This window comes from Anas platyrhynchos, chromosome 3 (assembly GCF_047663525.1).
Source record: "Anas platyrhynchos isolate ZD024472 breed Pekin duck chromosome 3, IASCAAS_PekinDuck_T2T, whole genome shotgun sequence".
Lineage (NCBI taxonomy): Eukaryota > Metazoa > Chordata > Aves > Anseriformes > Anatidae > Anas > Anas platyrhynchos.
The window spans coordinates 86,125,474-86,149,037 of NC_092589.1; the positions used below are offsets into that span (position 1 = coordinate 86,125,474).

The following is a 23,564-nucleotide window of genomic DNA, read 5'->3' on the forward strand; positions in this document are numbered from 1 at the left end:
TCATATATAGTACAATTAAATGAAACTGAAAAGGTCAAAAAACATCAGAGTAGGTTCTCCACAAGATGTCTAAACCTGATAATGTCAAGGTGACTCATCTTCTCCTTTGGTTCGTAATGATTATGTGCTCTTGACACTGCACAGGTTGTTAACTACTTTTTATAAATCAAAGCCTCCTTTTTCTTTTTTTAATTCAGGTATTTTCTTTGCATCTCTGACATTTAGGGGGACGTCACCATGGCACTTCCAGTAACATTATAATCTCGTAAGTTAACCAGCAACAGAATTCTCTCGGTGTGTGTACTTTTGTACTTAACTCTGGACTTTTTCTCAGAAAGGCTTGCATCTCCTTGCTGCTTTCTAATTTTATACAAGGCACATGAATATACGCAAAAGCTTCTGATGACTGCTGTAATGATACGTGGAAGGACACCCTTTAAGATGTGTACCTTTCCAATGCAAAAGGGCATGGCTTCTCCCACTTTTTTTGTTCTAAGTGTGAACGTCCACAGACATAAATCTGGCCAACGAAGGATAAGGGAGGCAGCCACAGGAACCAAGGCTGCCCAGCCATTTACTGATAAGGCTATGGGGAATGGGGCGATGTTTATTTCTGTAAGGGTATCTGATGGAGGACCCTGTCCAATAGAAAGATACGAAAATGGGGGAAGCCATAAGCAAAATATACAGAGACGCAAATATTAACAGATCAGAAACCAAGGTGGTCAGCCACACCAACTGATGGGCTACCAAGAAACTACAAACACACTGGGAGCTTGAAAGCCTGAAGGTGCAGGACATTGGAGCAGGGTGGGTGGAACCCTGCCTGCCGGGGAGGGAATGTGCAAGGGAAGGGGACTGGGGAAGAACAAGGGGGGACTAAACAGAAGGGAATGTGACAGGGGCCAGATACATGTAAAACTGAGCACCAGTCTGTCCTATCTTGTTAAAGCCTTTCTTAAACATCTGTGCAACCTCACTCTCCACCCAGCATAGGTACTGCAGGGATTCAGCATCAAGACCAGAGAGACGAGGGTGAGCAGGCAAGACGCTGGGCCAGGGACAGGAGCCAGACAGGAGCTGCAGGTGCCCCTGCTCCACAGGGTCAGCTACTGGAGCAAGTGGGGGTCTTGGCCCCAGATACTGGGGTGGGAATGGTGTGTCCCCCCAAAATCAAGTACTGGAAGGGGGACAGCAGCAAGGGAGCAAGCGAGATCAGTAACAGTAACTGTAGTGGCAGTAACAGGTATTTTACAGGGCCCAGAGCGAATAAAACAAACCTACAAGTACACAGCAGCTCCTAAGTAAGCATTCACAAAAGAGCTTCTGAGATTTTCTTAGAAGGATTTTCAATTTCAGACCTAAGGTTGCTTAAACTTAGGACCAACATTTAGCTCTCAGCTGCTGGTACTGCTGCTTCTCAGATGCTTGGAACATGAAGATGAAGTGCACGTACTTGGCCATAACACATGCTTTTCTTGGACTATCCATGGTTAGAGCCTTTAGACTCAGTTATTGCTTTATGTTGTTTTTCATACATTTGTTATACAAACACACACATATGCACACATAGAAAATGTGTGTTTGTGTGTGTATATATATGTAGGAACTTATTCAGAGTAGTTGCACGGTGCTAATGCAGCACATGTAATGCATCAACTGTATTTCATTCAAACGAAACTACAGTTCTCATCTGTAACTTCTTACACTCACTATTAACACCAACCAAAGTTTAAGATCTTAGCTTTAACTTCATCCTGCTCCTTCCTCTTTGTGTTACTAGAGCTCTTGGATATCAAAAGTGTAAGTTAACATGTCACTTTTCAAATGCACTGGAAAATGTTTTCATGGCGTTCTTACAAAGTTGTTCTTCACATTGAAAATTGCCTTTTCCCCTTGGTTCATTACAGTTGCAATGTGGTGACCCTACTGCAACACTGCTTTGGCATCTACCTTTCTCCCAGGGTTGATTAAGTTGAAGACTTCAGGCCTATTCTTGTATCTCCTGTGGGCAAAGCCATGTTTGGATAAAAAAATACTCATATAGGAATGAATGGTTATTTTGTAAACATGATTAGTTTTACCTCATGTCTGAATAAGCACACAAAATATCTGAACAAAAAAATCTGTGTTCATTTAGGAAGACATCCAGTTAAGTTCATTATTCCAAAAAATGTTTTGAAGTGTCTTTGATAATATTCATTCACAACATCCATGTGATACTCGCAGTGAAATATTTTGTGCTACAACTCTGCTTTACCTTGGAGATGAGACATATGTTTCATAACACCTAAAGAGTATTTATTTTTGTAGAACATCTTTACTGTTATAAAAATATACACTTGAACATCGAGGGAAAAAAAAAAAAAAAACTGTTATCCACAACCCCCAAACCATACATTATAAGTGGACCTGAAAATACAGTTTGACAACAATTGGTGGGCAGTTGTTATAGATCACTGGATCAAGTATGCATCAAATGCAATATCACAAGCTTGATTCTGCACAAGAACTTCTGTAAGACACCAAATGACCTGGCACACTGCTCAGAAAGCAACTTCATTTTACACATCCTAAGCTAGATATGTATTCATATCTTCCAGCACTAGTATCCAACAGCAAATTTCAACAACAGCAGCAACACTTGGGGGCAGAAGCAAATAGTATGGTTTTGCTTTGTTGATTTATTTTTAAACAAATCATTAGCAACTTCCACAGATGTGAACAAGAATAGGTACCTTGTGTTTCAAAGACTACCCAACCTTACAGCCTATTTTCAGCTGAAATGTCAAAGATATTAAGCAAAATATCATCTATAGCTATTTAGAGGCCTCATAGGAAGAGAAAAAAATCCATTAGAGTAGAATGATAAAGCTTAAATATCTGCATTAATTGTACAGGTAGCAACTACTACTTCACATTATCCCCTGACACCCTATTTCTTTCTAACGCAATCCCTACAAACCCAATGTAACATTGGTCATGAAGTCCTCTGCAGCAAGTATGTCTACTCACAGGAAGCTAGAAAAAAATATTTCATTATTCAATATCTTAACCATCATTATGGAAATAAAACAATTTTTATCTGTATATGATAGTCTCTAGTTACTGAAACAATAAAGTCCCAGTCTTGAGTGGGGCATATTATACTATTTATACCCTGTCTTTCTGCTGAAAGTATACTAATAAAGTGGAAGTTTAAGTAAAGTCAGTAACTTCAAAAAAAAAAAAAAAAAAAAAAAGATTAATAAAGCAGCAGAGCACATCTTACATATTTTTGTCTTCCTTGCTTAGGAATGCTTGTATGTTCCCAACTTTGGGAAGACCCTGCAGTATTTTGAAACAATAATAGAAACATGGAGAATTTAGAAAATTTAGAAAATAATAGAAAAATATAAAATTTTGAGACAATAATAGAAAGAGACAAGAAATACACAGGTAGCTCAAGCTTACTCTGTGAACACATTTCTGAATCCGTACCATCTTCTTTCTCTAACTAGAAAGAACACAGTCATATGGAAAAAAAATATTTCTACTCAAAACACAAGACAGTTGCATTTTTAAAATCCTTCCTTCCACCGTTTATCCTGTCCTTGTTTATCAGGCTTGTGTTTTACTGCTGCTGCATCTGGACCAAATAATCAAGAAAACCCAGGTCCATTTTGAATTAACCAGGCCACTTCATTTCTGTAGTGAAATTACAAGAAACCCTGACCATGGCCAGCAGCACAGAAAGGAATACTCCAAGAGGTTAATTATCTAGGACAAATTCTGGTTCATGCTGATCAAACCTACAACAACAGCTGAACAACCAGGACAATGAATTGATGATGCCAGAAGGAAAGGTTTGGGAGTAAGGGTAGAAGGGGGCAGGAGGGAAGGGACACAACATCAGAACCCTTCCACATAATACAGTAACCCTGATTTATATTGTACAAATACGAAAACTATCACAAATTGTCTTAAAGTGAAAGAATAGAAGCTAGTCACAATTTTAACTGTCACATGGTGGCACAAAAGTACTATAAATTTCAATCCAGATCATTAAACTGAAGTTCTTGGAAAGCTTAAGACAAAAATATAGGTAATGTCTCTGAAAAACAGGCCATGAGAATACAGGGGAAAATCACCACCTTCCAGATATTGCTAAGATCATCTTGCAGCAACGCTGTGGTTGGTTATTGACCAGCATGTAAACCACATTAACCACTAGAAGCACATCTTCATTCAAGATTTCAATCACCTGAGTCATTTATATTCAATAGAAGACCCAGCAACTGTTTTATAGGTCGACCCTTCATACATAAAAACCTCACTATATTCTCAATAGCTGTGATATTTTTGATGCAAGTCATTCATTCCACTACGAAACCAAATATTTTAACTTTGCAGTCTGTGATTGTGACTTCTAAATACCAAAAACAAAGAACAACAGGGATGTCTGAAGATTCTTTTTTGTTTGTTTGTTTGTTTAACTGGACTCTAATACTTGAGTTCATTTTACAAACAACTTCATCTAAATGAGGAGTCAGAGGCATTTATTGCTGAATTACTCTAAGCTTTCAAAACACACTGATCTTAATGTGACGCCCTTCGGGCTCATCATGTCACTCTAAATATAGTTACACTTTTAAAAATACATTGCTAACTGGAATGCAAGGTCTGTTTCGAAAGCATAAAAGCAAAGCAGCAGTCTCCCCAGCAAATACTTTATTTGCTCCCAAGTTACCCTGTTCTTTTTTGGTGGCTTTAGTGCCTATTTTTTAAATCCTTCCCTTCTTCTTTGGTTTTCTTCTTTACAAAGAGGATAAATTTCCTAAAAATTGTATGCAGTAATGGAAAAGTGTTTAACATTTGGACTTTCACCCAACTTCAGTCCACTCAAAGAGTTAATTTATAAATTGTACTGAAAGATTTAAGAATAGTTGATATACAGAACTATATGACATTAGGAACGACAAAATTAAATGAAGGCTTGGGTTCTATTTCATTAGTTGCTTACACAGACACTGCCTATCTCCACTTGCAAATTATTATTTTTTTTTCACTCTACACTCTGTTGTCAGTACAGCTTCTCCAGTCCCAAGGAAGTAACAAACATACCGTTACAATAAACACATGCACTATAATCTTCAAATTGTTCTTAGATGTTTTGCATAACGATACGTATAGTGAATAAAACTTCATTCAACCAAAAAGATCGCATGACTGAAAGGAAAAAAGTAACGACAATCACACTTCCTTCCAAATAACATAAGAAGTTAAGAAGCAGATTTTCTAGACTTTTAGAAATGAAGCACTTCAAAGAAGTTCTAACTTTGTAATAATGGTGATGATGTTTAGCTATTTTGGAAAAATAAAATCAAATCTGGCAATTTATTTTAATATCTAGAGTCACGAAAACAAAAGCAGTTTAACTGTTTCCACGACTCAATTTGATATGGGATAATACCTTTTAGTTTTATTTCTCCTTTTTTTAAATACAAGAAAGTACAAAGCATTCTACTTCCAAAGTTCACTAAATATAAATCAGACTAAATATTCATCTTTGTATTCAAACTTAGAAATCTTAGCTGGTTTTCGTATTTCCTCTCAAAACACAACCCCCCAAACACAGCTAAAGGCAAAACAAGTGCAAATCAAGATTTCTGCTACATTATCAATTTAGCTGTGACTATGGAAATACATGTGCAAAATATAAGTGTTGCTTTATAGGAAAACACAGCTATATAAATCTTTACCTGCAGCTCTGTAAAGTATTTTAGGTTCAAAGAATATGCATGGATTTTTGTCCTCTATGCATGAAAGCAGTAGTCCTTTGGCCTGAAGAGGACTCCTTGGAATAACAACCTGCAAAAATATTTTTAAAACAGTTTATTTAAAGTACAAGTCTCCTACAAGCTTCCTCAATATTATAGTGAATGTCAAAAAAAAAATGTAATTACTTGCTTTAAGTAAAACTACGCAACTATTGCACAGCTGTTACAAAGTACATTAACATCGGTACTACCTTACTAACACAACACTCTAAGTTTTCATAGAATCACAGAATTGTAGGGGTTGGAAGGGACCTCAAGAGATCATTGGGTCCAACCCCCCGACAAAGCAAGTTACCTAGAGAATTTTATTTCATTTATTAATGAGGCTTGAATAGTTCCCCTCTACACAATGATTTAAATACTAATTTATTCCACTCAAATAAGGTAGAACTAGCATATTAACCATAGCATTTTGAGGTTGAAGGAACAGAAGAAAGCCAGATTCAAAAAAAATATATTATTTTTATAAAACTATTGTTTTAATGTGGATGGATGACAAAAAAAGAAAAAAAAATCAGCTGAGTGATCCTAAGTTGTTTAGGTAAAGGTTCTTTGGAGCAGGCTGTGAAGGTCTTCAGACTTGGTCCAATAAATTTTGAAAAAAAAATTTGAAAAGGAAAAAAAAAAAAACAAAACACTGAAACTACTGTCAAACAAGCAAAACTGTAAGCAAGGACTCTAGATGTAATCTGAATACTTGGAAGGAAAAAATGTATTTGTTTTTCCAACAGAAGAGTTAATTATGGATAATCTAAGGAAAAGTTGATTATAATAATGATCAGAAAATTACCAAAACATCAGTTTAAATGAAAATAAAAGCCAAGAGGGCTTAACTCCCTCAGATCAAAAGGGCCAGCTAAATTACACCTCAGAAAAGCTGGCTTAGGGTCAAGACTACTAGTGAACGTTTTATAGCTGTGAAGTATGAAGTGGCAACCTCTGATTGAAAGCATTAGAAAAAAAAACAGCACACACACACAACATGTAACTACAGTTATGTTAACCTAGCACCTAACTAGAAGTTTGCAAGGCTTTAAGAAACTTTGAGAGTAAGAACATTTAAGGATATAAATACAACATAGAAGAGTCAAAACACAAGCCAGATCAGCTATCACCTCAAATTAAGTTGATAAGTGATTTTCCTAAGCAAGGGAGAAGCAATCAATTTGAACACTCAAAAAAATATTTGACGTGGTAAATTGTCAGACTTACAGATGTCTCCAGCACAGCTCCTTCAGGATCATTTTTAGGACAGACTTTATTTACTGTATTCATTTGTGAAATTAAGTCAGAGCATGGAAATGAAATCTATTCGAACGCGCTGTCACCACCAATACAGAGAATGATGTCAAAAGCACCAGTTCACGTAACGATAAGATGCACATCTACAGATTAAATTTTTTGTTATAAATTTAGAACTCTGCAATAGAAATTCAGAGAAGGATCTGAATGTATTATTTGCTCAAAGGATAACTAGGACACTATGCAGTACAGTCTTAAAAGACGATCTTGTAGTCAAGAAAGTGTTAGTGCTATTGCAAAAATTGCTGCTAGAAAGTCAGTTGGAATACTTCATGACTACATCAACAGTTTTGAAAGAAAATGAATCAAAACAGATGCCAAAAAACCTTCGGAAATTGTTTAACATCTCTTTGATAGTGTGATTTGTTTAGTCTAAAAAGAAACAATGACTAAAGAGAAAACAATTGCTCTTAGCACATGAAAGAGAAGATGAAGGACAGATAAGTTAGGGATACAAGTTAAGAAGAAATTTAGGCTGGAACCAAAAAAGAAAGCTTCTAGTTGTGATGGCAAAGATCCTGGTGCAGTCTTCCAATGGAAAAGAAAGTCATTACAATAATTTAAGACAGTTGTATGCATTAAGACATACATGTACCTCCTTACAACAGTAGACAAGATACAATGATCTAACAATGTCCTCCTCACTTCAACAAGCCTTGTCGTAAGCACTAATGATTACAGTCCTTCTCTTGAACAGCCCAAGACATACAAACCCTCTTTTGCTTAGGAAAACTAAATCTCAGCTTTCACTTAAAAAAAACAGAGTATAAAAATCTTCAGTCAGTAATCAACTCCTGAGCTTAGTAAGTGGGTAGTTTTGGAAACCATCCTCCCAACAGGTATTTCCTATCCTCCCCAGCTTGTAATACGTGGCCTTTCTTCCTGTGATTTTGACAAAATGTGCACAGACACAGGACTTCTGCAAGTACATCTGGACCAAAGTTTCGTTTGCATTGCTGGATTTATACATTAAGGGCTGGATTTTTGTTCATTAAAAAAAAAAAAAAAGCCTGAACCTTTGATGCTAAAAGCTTTCACTGAGTAATATTGATATTATACTACTAGCACATTTATATGAAATAGAGATAGGTTGCAATTTCAGCAAAGAAGCTGTACCCGTTTCAAACATTAACTGCATTAATGAGCAGCTTTACAAAAAAAAAAAAAAAAGCAACATTGTTTTCACAAAGATACAAAATTCAAGTGTCTAGTACACTTCTGTGTGCATCCAAAATTCATATATTGTTCCACCAATTCCACAGAATTTAGTATGCCCTTTAACTGAGATGGCCACAATGTATTTTAGCACATTACCCAAGGAACTTCTGCCCTGGGCTCCTTCAGACTCTTCAGCAACTCTGAATTCCCCTCATTTCCTGTGGCTACTTCCCAACCCCACTCCCCATCATTTCTTCTCAGTAGTATTTGCAAGCCACACAGCAGCATATTTACATGAATTTACCTCATCCTTGGTATAGTTATGATATACAGTTTATGATGTTGATCTGGAAGGGTATTTTCCTTACATACATTTACACTTAAAGAAGAAAATGAAGAAAAGAAAAAGAAGGAAGATCAAAGATGAGAGAAGAGAATGAAATTATTATTCAGAAGAATAAACACAGTAGTATTAGATTGCACTGAACTTGAAAGGGGTTTTAATCAAAAGACTACAAAACCTAAGCACTTTGTTCAATATGAAGATTTGAGATTGACCAACAAAGACCAACATATATTAGACACTTTCTAAGATTAAGATACTGATGCCAGGTCTACATTCTTCTTCTGTGCCATAATAAACTACTCTAGTTTTTGAACAAGCTTGAGAAACCCTTTGATTCAATTACCTGGAAAGAGACTTTGTAGTTTACTTTTGTCTATATAGGGAAAAATTTTCAAGTTTAGTATACAAACACCTCAAAGAAAAAAGATGTATTCCTTTTCCCAAATATCATGAAACAAAACGTGAATAACATGCCATAAAATATGAATAATACAAACTCTTATTTAATTAAAGAGAAGCAAGTAGAAATGGCCTCCTGATTAAAAAAAAAAAAAAGTCATATCTGTCATTTTGGAACACAGAAATAATATTAAGGCAAAAGTTTAAACAAAATATAAACAATGAATACGTGTTTCCAGCATACAAATACAAATACTTTGCTTAAGACCTTCACATTAATCAAGCTGTGAGTCATTTCTTAATGGACTGGATGCCAGTTAATCCAAAAGTACAAGTCCATAGACACCAAATTTACTCAGAAGAAAATGAGAACTGGCAAACAGTGCTTGATTAATCAGAGATTAACAGACCCGTCCCCTCTATCTTCACCAGGAAACTTATCTATCAAAATGCTAGAAAAATCAACATTCAAGATACGCCACTTTCTCATGTTGAAAGCTTGCCCCAATTTATCATCTGCAGAGTCATAGAATGGCTGAGGTGGGCAGGGCCCTCTCGAGGCCATCTGCTCCAGCAGGACCACCAGAGCAGGCTGCCCAGGACCAAGTGCCTTTTGAATGTCCCCAAGCAGGGAGACTCTACCAACTCTCTGAGCAACCTAAGCCAAACCCACACAGTGAAGTGTTTCCTGACACTCAGAGGGAACCTCCTGTGTTTCAGTTTGCACTAAATATCTCTTGTCCTGTCACTATCATTCATATGAATCAATTTTATAATGCGCTTCAATGACAGATGCAGAGAGAGGAAAAAAAAAAAAAACAAAAAGGAAAGCCCTATTTGTTAGTTTTTAATTTCTGTACTATGCTAGACACCAAACAAATGCAGAACGTATGCTTTTGGCGCAAAAAGCACACACACAAAATGCTACGTCTGCTGAAGTTTGTTTCTATTATGGTTACAAATTCTCAAACTCTTAATACAGTTGAAGCTTTATAAATAGCAAACTTCTAACAGTACTTAATTAACATATTCAGATTTTTTGCTGTGTCTTTTTACTTCCATCCTCCTTTGCCTGCCTGCACTCAGACTCATTAGTCTGGTTACTCTGATTCATTCAAAATCAATCTTTGTCAAATGTGAATTACCATACCTTTATTCCTGGACAATGAGCAAAAAAAGCTTCTGGACTCTGAGAGTGATACAGTGCACCGTGACCCACACAACCCCAGGGGGCTCTGATGGTGAGGCTGCCACAATTAAACAGATCTCCCGAGCGGTAACGGTATTTTGCTGCTTCGTTAACAATCTGGAAAGGAAAACAAAACAAAATCCTTTCCATTTACAAAAGTAGCATCCAATACCCTTAGTTGCATATCATTAAACATCTACAATGCAGGAGATGTAAATACATCATCATCTCCATGCTCCAATTCACAGAACCAAATTAGAAGCAAAAGATTCCTCTAAGTCAGTAGAAAGGCAAACATTTTCCAAGGCAAGCAATCCAGTAATTTAGCATGTTCAAGCTAAATGCCCAGGCCTCAAGGGTAGCCATATAGCCCCATTATTTCCCCATTCCCAGACAGTCCATCAGCCCCATTTAAACTTGTGGTTTATCATGTGGCCACGTGGTTGGCTGCAATCACACAGAGAAGTGAGAGATGGTGTGGGGAAGACACAGCTGGGGAATTTAAAGCTGCTTAAGCCAACGTGGCCACAAAACCAATAATAAAATCAAAGACAGATATTTGTTTCAAACCACATCTTTAATTTACATTAGTTAATCAGGACTTCAACCTGGCCCTGGTATTTTCCAGTTTATTTAAAGTATGCATAAATATTAGTAATACATCTGTGGATATTTTTGCAAATATATAAAATACAAAAAAATATAAAATATAAAACAATATTAATGTGAACAGAAGAATAATTTAAACATAAAGCCACAACATTTCATTTTACTTCATTCAAATCTCTAAGTACTAACCTGATCAAATGCTGGAAAAATATAATCTGCAAACTGAATTTCTGCGATGGCCGTAGCACCTGCAACAGCAACTCCAATACCAAATCCAACAATTCCTTGCTCACACAAGGGCGTATTGAAAACTCTATCTTTACCTATAAAACAAGAACAATTTCTTTAATACACTGGTTCTAAGTGGAAAACCTAGCCCCAGAAATACTCAAGTTATAAACAAATCCTCTTCAATTAAGCACATGGCTCTTTAGATGGGCTTTTTAAGTGTAGCAATCATAAACATCCATTACAGATCAGAATACTTTAATTTGTAACTGCTCAGAGGAAGACAGGGAGAAACAAAATGCAAGATAAGAACAGTTTAAGTAATGTACAATATTCTTATTAGCACTTCAAGGAAAATAATTTGTTCTGATGTAGATACCGATAAACATGGATAGCCATGTTTATACAGGAGGTATAAAAAATAACTTACAAGCATTAAGAAAGCTTACAGTACAGAAGTGTTCCCTCAACTGTTTGTTTTTTAATCCAGACAGTCAAAATGATCTGTCCATACTCAAATGTACATGGCTGTACAAAGGCATTTATCGAGAGTATACTCCCAACAATCCCCATAAGCAGAGCCCAGTCTAACCAGCCTTTTGTAAGATAAGACCACATTTCCTAAATAATTTGGTTCATCTCCAAGGCAAGAGGAAAAAAAAAAAAAAAAAGGCTGTTTCTGCTGTTGAAGGCACAAGACAAAATCAAATATTCTGTTTTGTATCCGCCCTGTAAGAGTGCAAAAAGGCATTTTAACTCTGACGTATTTCTGTGCTATGACAGTTTCAGATTTCAAATATGCATCAACTAATAGGTAAATATGAAATTGTTCATTTCATTAAATTAAAAACAAGGAGGAGGAGAGAGACGAAACACCATTAAAATTTCTTCTATGAGATATATGTAAAAGTATTTGCTAGAAGTACCATACTCTCTCAGATGACCAACAAGAGAACCTAGCGATGCTATTAGATTTTCCTTTTAGAGCACTGGGAGATGGACAGCAGGTTTCCACAAGAGTGCATTGTGCATGAATATGCCAAGACTTCAAACTGGATGGAAAAAAAATTGAGCAAGGAGCACATCAGTGGCTATGGAGTAAATTAAACAATAGCTTGCTAACCACTAAACAAGTAACTAATAAAAGAAAGATTACTGAATTAATAGTTAGGAAAAATTATTACTCCGAAAACTCCTAGTTTCAATAGCTGTAACTTAATAAACTGGAGAAAGGGAAGCTAACAGGAGGGTTCAGAAACGGATGATAGAAGCAGAACCACTACCCACAGCTGTATTTATGATACAGGAAGGCACATTTAACAAATCTTTCATGTATGTGTTTTTCATCTTCACACATCACCCAGCATAGCACTGTCACTGCTCATGCATTGTCCGTGTGCTCTACATGGTGAGTTTCATACTTCAAGGGTTACTTTGCCTTGGTGTTTGACAGATGAGGAATTAGTTTTTGGCTCTCCATCTGCATTTCTCTCTCTCTCACCCCAACAGGAACATTAAAAGGTAATTAAGGTAAGTTGTTTTGTTGTTTTTTTTTTTTTTTTAAAAAAAAACATCCAATGATATTAGAACATTGGTAGTGTCAGTGAGGCTATGCAAGTCATCATCACATGTACAAAGGGCTATCACAATTTCAGGACACTCCACAATTTTCTAAACAAGACAGAGGAAACTTTGAAGCACCTTAAAAATTGTCGTTTTTGAGGGAAAGTGCTTTTTCTGAAATTAGTGATTTTGAACTTCTATGACTTTGACTTATTTCTTACAAATCTGTGTTTGAAACAGATCCCTGTGATCTTTTAAGACACATGTACTGCTTCTTGTCTATAAATTAATTTCCTAGAAATTTCTAGCTTTCATTTCTTGGGACTTGTATGGACTTTCTTAGTATTGCCATTCCTACAGAAGACGAGAAGAATGTTACCGCAGCTAGCTCGGCAATTAAAATTTAATTCCAAATATTTCAAAAGCTATGCTATAATTTTGTTAAAGTTATTTTTGCTGTCTGGATGCCAAACACCCATCCAATATTATCCCAATCAACTCTGAATCAGAGCAGAGTGCCCTGCAGATCTCAGAACATTTCACAAGTGGGAAGACCAACTAGCTCTCATATCCAAGATTTATGAGCAAGCTGATCTAAGTAATTTCCAGATGTGGGTCATCTCTACTTCGTTTCGCAGCTCCTGGAAAAAACAGTAATAAATGATCACTGCAGGTAATGTCCTCAAAAGTTGTTCAGCCTGAAAATAGCATAGGAAGTCTGAATGGCAGTACCTCCATAGCACTGCCATTTATTGTTGCTGGGCATTTATTTTACTAGTGTGCCTCAGTAACATGACTAGCCTGCCTATTTTTATTCTTCCTTTACTAGAACTACCAATTTGTCTGTCAATATCACTACATAAAAACATCTCCGGCCCAAAAAGGTTCCCAGAGAAAAAGAGAATATTCTGGGAAATACAGAAGTGGGGAAGATCCTCATAGGAGATGTAGCTTGTTTTTATTATCTTCAATTATAGTCATTTCCCATAGACGTCAATCATATCTTGGCTTTACTGCTGAGAAATTTAACAAAAAGAAAAAAAAAAAGTTCAAAAATCAAACAGGAAGTGTCTCTTCCTTTAAAAAATGACAAAAGGGGAAAGTTTCAGTCACATCAGTCCTTTCCTCTTCCTATACAGAATAAGGGCTTCCAGGGCTATTTAGCCCCATTTCTGCAGAACGCAAAAATAATCCATAGGGCAGAGAAGGAAAGTACTGCCATGAGAAGAAATTCTGTAACTAGAACATAAGATGATTTTTGAAACTAGGGTGACCACACACTGTACAAGTTGTCCTCGACTGCCCTGACAGGCATCGTGGCCTTTGCCTTGCTCAGATATGCCACGGATATCAATACCACCTGTAGCAGCCTTGGCAATCCAGGCTGCCATTTAACATCAACATTTTTATTTTTCAGGACCTGTAGAACCCAATGATCAGCCAGCTTTCTTCAGCCTAAGTAATTTTTAGCCAGGAAAAAGGAACATGAAGCACCTATACAAATGCATATTTGCCCCCAGGCCTCACCACTGCAAGGAAGCCCTGCTTCTCACGCAGCCTCCAGAGCTGTCCCCAGACCCACATCCATCTGCAACAGCTGACAAACATCTCTCCCCCTCTTCCGTATTCAGTCTAGCATGCCTTGAATTTGACATTTTATTTCCCTTCTTTCACTGATGCGTTCAATGGTGTTTTGATTGTTTAATTTAAAACAACTCATATTTTACCAAGCTAGGAATGCATGAACATTACCAAGACATAATTATACTTCCCTCCTTCATAGAAGTCCATTGGCAGCTCAACACGTTTCACTTTTATTCACTCACATGGCATTTTGATCATATACAGGCAAACGGAAATCTCCAAAATGTTGTGGGTTTTGTTTGTTTGTTTGTTTTGTTTTAATTCACTGCATTTCATGGGAGCCTGAAAACCAGTGTAACAGTAAGTAGCTGGGGAAGGGATGGTTAGGACATAGTTTGCATTTCAACTTCATGTTCTTCTGGAGTATACTATTCCATTTGGTCACGATTCCTCTCTCTCAAACACCACGCTGAAAGACAAGTCATGGACACAGCACAGATCAGAGGATAACAGGCTGGCAGTGCGTACAGTCACATAAGAAAGTTAACAGACTGCTGAGAATTGCCCTGGAAAAGTCAAATCATGCAAAGCTTACCTACCCTTATTACTTAAGAATGGATTTTTCAAAGTACACTGAAATAGCCTCATGTATTGGTTCTATTAAAAAATATATATTGCCCTGAAATTTAAATGGATTTGAACAACCTTGTAAAATTAGTTTTCAAGTAGTACTTTATAAGAACTTCAAAAATAATTGTTTAATATCAATTTTGGGTAGATGAATGAATTTAAAAGCATTTTGGGTCTACCACACTAATATTCCTTTCTGTGATTCTGAATATAAAAGACATCCCAATAAAACTGCTGAAAATATTTTGAGATACTAAATTAGAGGCAGTATGCTGCTATCAATGGAGTACAATAAATCAAGTGAGAATCAGTGAAAGCAAATACGAAATATACCATGACAGTTATAACATGGGCAGCCTGAACCACCTGGTCTGGGCTTTCAGAACTAAAGGTACTATAGTACCCTGAGGTACTATAGCTTAAAGCAGTAAAGACAGAGTCAAGTAATTCTCAATGAATAAGATTCATTACTCAGTAATGTTTTCTATTTAAGATGTAAAACAATAATACTGACCCCTTCTTACAAGCAAAGCCTAAAAAACTCCTTTTCTTTTCATTAGATGGGAAAACAAGCCTTGGATAGGGTTTCAGTAAGTATTTCTTTTACATAAAAGCTAGCGTTTTAAGATTAAAGATATACACATTGTTAGGATAAAACAAATTTACTAATTTCCCTGAACACTAAAACTTTTATGGTATGGCTTTAGCCTCCTGCTTGTATATATGCAGTAAGAAAATCATTAATAAAAGTAATACAAAATATTTAAACACTGAAAATTTAAACCCTATGTATTTTTACATATTTTTCAAATGTGAAAAGGACATCATTTTGATGAAGTCATTCTTATCAACCTTGGCAAACCATTCACTCAGCTGAAATCTAACTCAAACAAATAAGCCAGAGATACTTTGTCATTCCATATTTCATTTCTATATCTATGAAGAAACATTTCCAAAAACGTACCCTTCCCCTATTACTTGCGTCAGCCAAGTAGCTCAAAACAAATGAGCGCAGACTCAGCAAGCTGGCTTTTCACTACAGGTGGCAGTAATACCTCTGCGTTATCTGAACTCACGTGCGTCAGCCTCTGCAGACAGACGTTATGCCTTTGTCCACTTTAATCAACCTGCCCAGATTGATCAGCATCCCGACTTCCAGCCATCCGAACATGTTGGTGCCCTTGTCCGTGCAGTTAGTTAAACAAGATGGCACACGGGACTATGCGAAAAATGGATGCTTCTCCTCATGTCTCCATCCCAACAACTCAGAAAGATTGCATGTGTGTTAAGAAAGTGAATAAATACACAGTAGGTAAATCTGAAAAGATTAAATACTGAGGAAAAAAAAGCAGTAGCTGACTAAAAGCCATTTTTTTAAAATGATTCCTTCTTCCCCCTCTGAACTATTTTTATTTGAATAAAACCAAGACTGGTCTGTGTGATTTTTGGAACAAAGAGTTAAGCACCTCACAAATGTTCAAATTACCACTGATCTCCTGCCTAAGGGGCAACAGCTTTAACTCAGTTTTACAGTCATCTTCTCCTCCAAGAGGGAAGTTTCATAGCAACCTAACAGAACACATGTTTACAGGCATATGTAGTCGATTATTATGCATTAATGTTTTGGCCTGCTTCTTCTTTATTTATTCCAAGCTGTCAGGAAAAAAGTATTTCAGCTTTCAGTATCTGCAATGAAACATGTTCCGGTCTTAATTTATCTCCAAAAATGAGTTGTTCAAACAGTATAAAATCTTCTATATACTAACACATCACTCAAGGCTCCAGCTCTCTGCAGCCTTTTGCTCTGTAAGAGCTTATGTTGGAAGATTTGGGTGGGTTGGGTAGCACTGTTGATTTACTTAGAGTCATTTGTTTATTAAGATACTTGTACATCGCTTTTGTTTAAAGAAAAGCATCTTAAAATAAATAAATAAATCAGCAATCTATACAGGCTTCATTTCATTTGTCCCTGTGATCTCAATAACTTCCATTAAAAATACCCATTAGAAGTCAAATAAAGGAATCCAACAAGCTAAATATATTCTGTCTTTAAGTGCAACAATCTTAGGTGCACAAGGGAAAATAAAGGGCTGGAAAGCCAAGGAAATCCCAGCAGACTAGCTTCTTGGCAGTTATTCACTGGGGAGATTGTGTAGAAAATTCAGGTAGAAAGAACTGACTTCCAATCAATTGTGCCTTGGAGAATTATTATAATCCTAGAATATCTAGGACTCTTTGTAGATGCACATCTACTAAATCTATTCCTTAATGTAATTTAACACAATCTGTCCAACCTTTAGATTTTCCTAGTCCCAAGACTCAGGTGAAAGAAAAATTTATTCGAATTTTGACTAATTAGCAGCTAATTCCATAGCGGTTTTCCATCCTTTTCCTTAAATAATCCAAGAAGTCATGTTTTGGCAATCAGACACAGCTCCAACCAAAAAAAAAAGACATTTCACAAAACTGTGAGCGACGGAAGAATGGGTCAGAAAGGAAATTTGCACGCAGTAAAATACATTATCTGCTCTCTCCTCTGCCGTTGCAAAATCTGCTATAGCACTCTACTTTGCAATGACAGCCCAACTTCCTCCATACAAAAGTTTTTCTATTTACTACTGCCAAATGAGAAATAAGTCTTCATACATAGTTTCACTTTTACAGGAATTTCAGTTAAGCTCCACTTGGGAAAAAAAAAATTAAAAATCACTTAGTTAAAAAATAAAAGTCTCTTTCTGAAGCAGTAAAGACCACAGTGCTGCCCAAAGAAAAGGACACCCATCTTCACAGGTAGCTGCGAAGAACAAGAACTAAGGGATTCCTGTTCCAGGTCAATCCAGATTTCTTTTGCCCCACTGAATAACGAACACTTCTGAAAAGTAGTTCAAGTACATTGGAAATTATAAACAGCTGAAGAGTAAGATTTTCCTTTCAAGTCCTCTCTGATTTCTATTTCCAAGGCATTCATACACGTGAATAGACCTGAATATTGGAAGTAGCAGCTCCAGTTCAAATTGTTCTCAACATGATGTTCTCTCACTCAAGATGGTACGTTTTTCTTCCAAGTGCTCCATACACACAAACTGTATTTTCATCTCCTCTCCCCAAAACTCCCTTACAAGAAAACCATGTTTATTGTATATTCTTTTAATCCTCAAAGAACCTAAACAATATCAGATTTGGGAGAACTACTGGAACGTAAAGAAAATGTTACTATGGATGAGGAACAGCCTCCTCACTCATATTATTATAATCCTATGCAATTCTTACAAGTTCTTATCATCTGCCCAGTAACTAAACTGAAAGTGCAATGAAAAGAAACTTTCTAGTAAAACTTTGTAAATTTTAAAGTTGTTCTTAACATGAACATAACATTAACCATTAAGTTAATTGTCAGGTTTACAGCTCTCTGGATGAGGGAAGACCCAGGAAAAATTATTTATTAACAGCTCTACCTACCCAAAGCACACAGGGTAAACTTGTTTTTCTGTCTCTCTACCCCGCATCAGATTTCCTGCCATTTGTGACAAACTAGCATCCCACCAACAGCTAAGGAGTAAAGGAAAAATGACAAAATATATTATCTAACTATCAGCAGGCAAGTGGGAAAAGGAGAGGTCAGGGAGGTTAATGCAAAGCTTTTGCATCAACTTCAAATGGCCAGTAAATTTATATGCCACTTAATCCTTCCATAATAGAAAAGCAGCCAAGCTTTTCAGAAGGGGGGGCAAGATTGGACTCTTTTCAGGTACACAGTGATAAGTGAAACAAAGATGCAAAAAGGGAAAATGATTATATATGTGGAAAAAAAAATCACTCTGATGGTAGCCAAATGCTGGAACAGGCTGCCCGAAGTGATCGTATAAACTCCTTCCTGGGCCATATCCCAATCTCACCTGGACAAGACCAGCAGCAACCTAAACTGACTCTACTTTGATTATCTGTTTGGAGCAGATGACCTTCAAGGACTCTTCCTTCCAACCCTTATTATTCTATGGTTCATTAGTGGCCCCAAGCAGGGCTACATGCTGACTGCCCAAACTTCTTATGTCTGCACCTGTCCTGCTGATGGAAGCACTTCATGACGCTGATAAAATAGCACTGATTCAGCTCCACGCTGTTCGAAAAATGTTCTATCAGCAGCTCACATCAAGGCAGCAGATTTACTCATCAGAACTGATGTTTGTTGATGACTGTGCAGGTAGCCCACTCCTGATCCCACATTCCGCTCGTCCGGCTCATACACCAAGTTATACCAGCCTAAAGGAAAAAGCACTGTGCCTAACCACACCGCGGCATTTGTGTGCTCCGCCAGCAGTAACAATCCTTGCTCACCCACCAAAAATTTTTGCTGTGAGAAGCATGCTTGCAGAAAAGCATAACTGACTAGAGAGACTCACAAAGCTATACCAGATGACAGAATACTCACTTGCAAAAAATAAGCTCTAAAATCAACATCTACCAACCATTTATATATAGGTGTAACCTATTGTATATCAGCTTTATTTAAGAGGCTTTGAGAAGTCCCATGCATTTTCAGAGGACCTGTAACATTACCTGACATGACAAGTTATCCCATAGGAAAAAGCTAAGAATTAAAACATGGTAATGAAAACTCTGTGCTAACAAGCTGGGTAAGCTATCTAGATGACAAACCGAGGAAGAAGAGAAATTGTGATATATACAAGGCAGCCTCTCCCACGCTCATTAGTATCAGTAGCGTAGAAATATTTTATGAAAGTTTGAAAGCATGCTGTCTCTACCCTAAGTTGTGATGCAACTGTTCTCAGCCCAAAAGCAGAGATTTAATGCTGATAAAGAGTAATCAGGAGTACTGAATGAGCAGTCATCTGCAGTAATTAATGAAAAACAGGCATCTCACAGGTAATGCAAAGCATGTGCATGAGAAAAATCAATGAACTGATCTATAACTGGTGCTTCCATATGAGAGTGAAAAATCCTTGCCAGACAAGGGGTCAATGTTTCTACAAATTAACAGAAAGATTTTTCTAGATTTTCTATAATGAATTGGCACTGTGTTATGTCAGTCTAGTCACTAGAAGATGAGATTGAATCAAGTTAAATTAAGTTTAACCTGCTCCTCAACGTGCTTCTGTCACAAAGGTGCTTAGACATTTGACTGGACTCACAGGCAGTGGTCTTGAGCAGTTTGACCCTTCCAGGCTTCTAACAAATTACATGAAAGAAAACTCAAAGTGTTGCACCCCCAGTAAAAAAGGCTGCAGCACCTTCTTAAATTGAAGCGGTGATAATTACCGCGCTCTCATCACCAACCACAGAGGCAGAAAAAACAGTAAATCAGTCCCACGTGATGAGTACAAATGAAACAGAAGTCGGACTGATCACAGGACCAACCAAGGAAACCGAGAATCACGTAAGTCCACTTAAGGAATAGTAAAGGCATCAGGACTGACACCTGAGACATGGCCAAAAAAAATACGCAGGAAGAGCTGGTATCGATACAGACTGCAAATACTAGTTACGTCCATAAAATCCATCTTGCATTGTTGACGAGTGAAGTTTCATCCTCCTTGACACGGTATTGCTCCAATATGATTTTTAAACATTTCAGTGCAAGTACTGTATGAAGTGGAAAATTCCATCTTGATGGAGTTCAGCAGCAGTGCATACTTTTTGCCCAGAAACGTATCTTGAGATATCTTAAAAATGTGTTAGAATAGCTTTCTTACAACTTGATATTGAGCCCGGAGCTCCTATTAAAAAGTATATCCTTATCTCTCCCTCGGATTTACAACATATAAAGCGAATCACAATAAAAATTAGCGAGTCTCTGACAAAACATTCATTGCTTTCACAATCTGAACACCATCAGAACAATTTAAAAAATCAAAAGCAAAGCTAAAAACAAAATATTCAGCTCTGACCTTTATTTCTTTATATCAATATCCCATCAATATACAGTGTGAAAGTACATACTACACCGTACCAAATTCTCAAATATATTTTCTTTTCCTAGCTGTAAATCTTAAGAAAAGAATTGGCTATTTAAGATGAAAATGAACAAAATGTACTATTGTGTAATGAGTCTGGAACACGTTCTCCAGATGTTACTGTTCAAAGACATTGTTATAAATCAGAACAAAATCCCAATCTTGCCAAACTGCTCTGGACGAACCAGGCAAAAAAAATAAAAAAAAAAAATACTGCAGAATTATCTGCTTAAATCTATCCACAATGATAGAAGGATAACCGAACTCCAGATTTCCTAGATTTTACTCAATCTATGTATACCAACGAGTCATTTTTAACTCTGAATAAAATTTTCCACCCTCAGCTTAAGTCTGACACATCAAAAATACCCAACTGCTTCATTCAACCACATGCACTATGTCAGTAAGGACAAGAACTAACATAAAAGAGGTAGCAGAGTGCTTCTTCAATAACCTTGCGGTCTGCTTCTGAGGCAAAAAAAAAAAAAACATTCAATATCCATCTCTTTATACAATAACCCCCAACCACATTTCTCATGCTACTTTAGCTTGAGTTTTTCTTTTCACTGTAACAGCTTATTGCTATGTTCTTACAGGATGCAGAAGGCCCCACGATTATTGATTAAAAGAAACTCACAGAAAAAAAAAAAAAAGAGCACCTCCCCACCAGCTACAACAATATCCAACCAGTAGCAGCTTGCAGGAGGCATTAATGCACCACACTACTTGCCCTAAACAGCCTATTCCTGCTGTTTTCAGCTATTTTCTGACCATGCAGTGCAACGCCTGGCACCATGAGAACAGACCCAGAACCTCCACCGACAGATCTCCACTCCCTGGACAGTAACATGCTGTGATGTCTCCACAGTAACCAACTGCCTGAAGTGACTAACAAAAAAAAATCTGTCACAATAAAAACATTTCAAGGTATTTTATGGATTTTGGAAGCACACTACAAGAACTTAAAAAAAAATAAATGTATATCTACCTCTATTTGCTCAGCTTCAGGAGCATGAAATGGTGGAAGAACCTTCTAAAAGCTGTCAGGACATTAAACAATTTCTAAAGCATATCCTATCCTTAGCCAAGAAACTTCAGCAAATACCATAAGAACCTGGGGTCAGCTTTATCTTCTCATCCAGATTTTCCCCATAGGTATTTCATTTAAACAAAGTTTGCCTTCAGTGTGTTTTTGCAGCTCATAAGCTCATAAAAATATTTTGTGTCTAAGTAAACACTTTCCACCAAAGAATGACTACCACAATTTTAGAAATGCTGGCATGTCTTGGGCATGGTGAGGTACAGCCACCTCCTGGGCCAGATAAACAAAACCTCCTGAAATATTTTGCTGGACTATAAACAAACCATTCATTTACTGAGAATGAAGTGTTCCCTGAAAACTCACCCAGAAGCTTATACCTTAGACACAAGATCTGCAGAATAACATCCTGGGATTACAGTGGGTCAGACACTGGAAATAAACAGCAGCGCTGCAGGACAAGCTAGCATTATCACGAGATGTTATCAACAGAAAGCTGTAAGCAATCCTGTTTTTCTTGGTAAGACCCAAGCGGAGTAATGTATTCAGTTTTGGATGGTCCGTATCATTCAGTGGCAGCAACCAGAATCCAGAGAATACCTACTGATAAGAAAAAGCCTTGAACTGTAAGAATAATCCTGCACTGGGATAGTGTGTGTAGGGAAGCCACAGAATCTCCACCACTGAAGGCTAAGACCAGCCTTGGCACTTAGATCGTCCCAAAGCATACCCTGTCCTTCAGGGATCCAATTCTGTAAGGCAGGCAGAAAGTAGAGGAAAACAAATATGGAAGTGATAAATAAAATCATTTTTAAAGCATCCAGCCGATTACGAATGATGTGGCTAGGTCATCCTCACATAAGGATGTTATTTTCTTTCTATAACTGTGGTTTCATATGCAGTTAAGTCACTTGCTGTTTGATGTGTCTGAAATTTTCCACAGGGGAAATCTTTGATTCAACTCCCCCTGCGCCCACGGGATTCAATACAAGTACTACTCCTTTGCTTGATTTTATTTTTCTTCTGCAATTTTCCAATTTGCAAGAAAATACCCTGGACAAATTGAAACGACACAAATCACTGTTTACAATCTTTTTTCCTATTCATTTCACAATATTTTATTTTTTAAGTCTGGTTTGGATGAAAAAAATCTACAAACTTTATTTTCACTTATAGATGCATCAGTATAATAAAACATAAAAGGATAATTTATAAAACAAGCCTATATGCTCTAACAGATCAATGAAATAATTACATTTCAACACTGTATTTCCTCTGGTTACATGAACTTCCCAAAATCTTCATTTTGGGCCACATGAGGCTAAGAGGACCTTTCTTTGGAGTTTCCATTTAGACTGCTCTGGCGTTCTTATGAGTAGCATGTCTTCTCAATCTCTATTTCTGCTATTCTTGCTTATCAGTCTTTACTTCTGTCCACTTTCTCCATTTTTTCCTCTCATTTCTTTACTTTTGATCTGTTCTGTATTTTTGTAATGTGGAATGAACAAGGGAAAGAGTTAATATACCGATCTTTACACGCTGCAATTCTATTTCACACTTCAAACAGAGCAACCAGGCACATGTATTTACACTCTAAGAATCATTATTTCAAATCCATCTGCAGACTCAAAGACAAATGTACAGCTATTTCGTTCAGATAACATTTTATTCAAAAGAGCAAATGTACATCCCTTTAAAGGAAACAATTTTAAAAGTTTGCACACAT

At 36.9% G+C, this 23,564-nt stretch overlaps 1 protein-coding gene across 3 annotated transcripts in view; it reads right to left on the minus strand.

Annotated features, from left to right (window-relative positions):
* The window catches only part of BCKDHB (branched chain keto acid dehydrogenase E1 subunit beta), a 122,545-nt gene that overhangs the window by 90,749 nt on the left and 8,232 nt on the right, over positions 1–23,564 (minus strand). For all 3 annotated transcript variants that reach the window (XM_038177175.2, XM_038177176.2, XM_038177174.2), the window contains exons 4-6: positions 11,012–11,145; positions 10,175–10,330; positions 5,742–5,850 (exon numbers count right to left, since the gene is read on the minus strand). In XM_038177175.2, the coding sequence (XP_038033103.2) occupies positions 5,742–5,850; positions 10,175–10,330; positions 11,012–11,145 (399 nt within the window). The remainder of the gene's footprint in view (positions 1–5,741; positions 5,851–10,174; positions 10,331–11,011; positions 11,146–23,564) is intronic.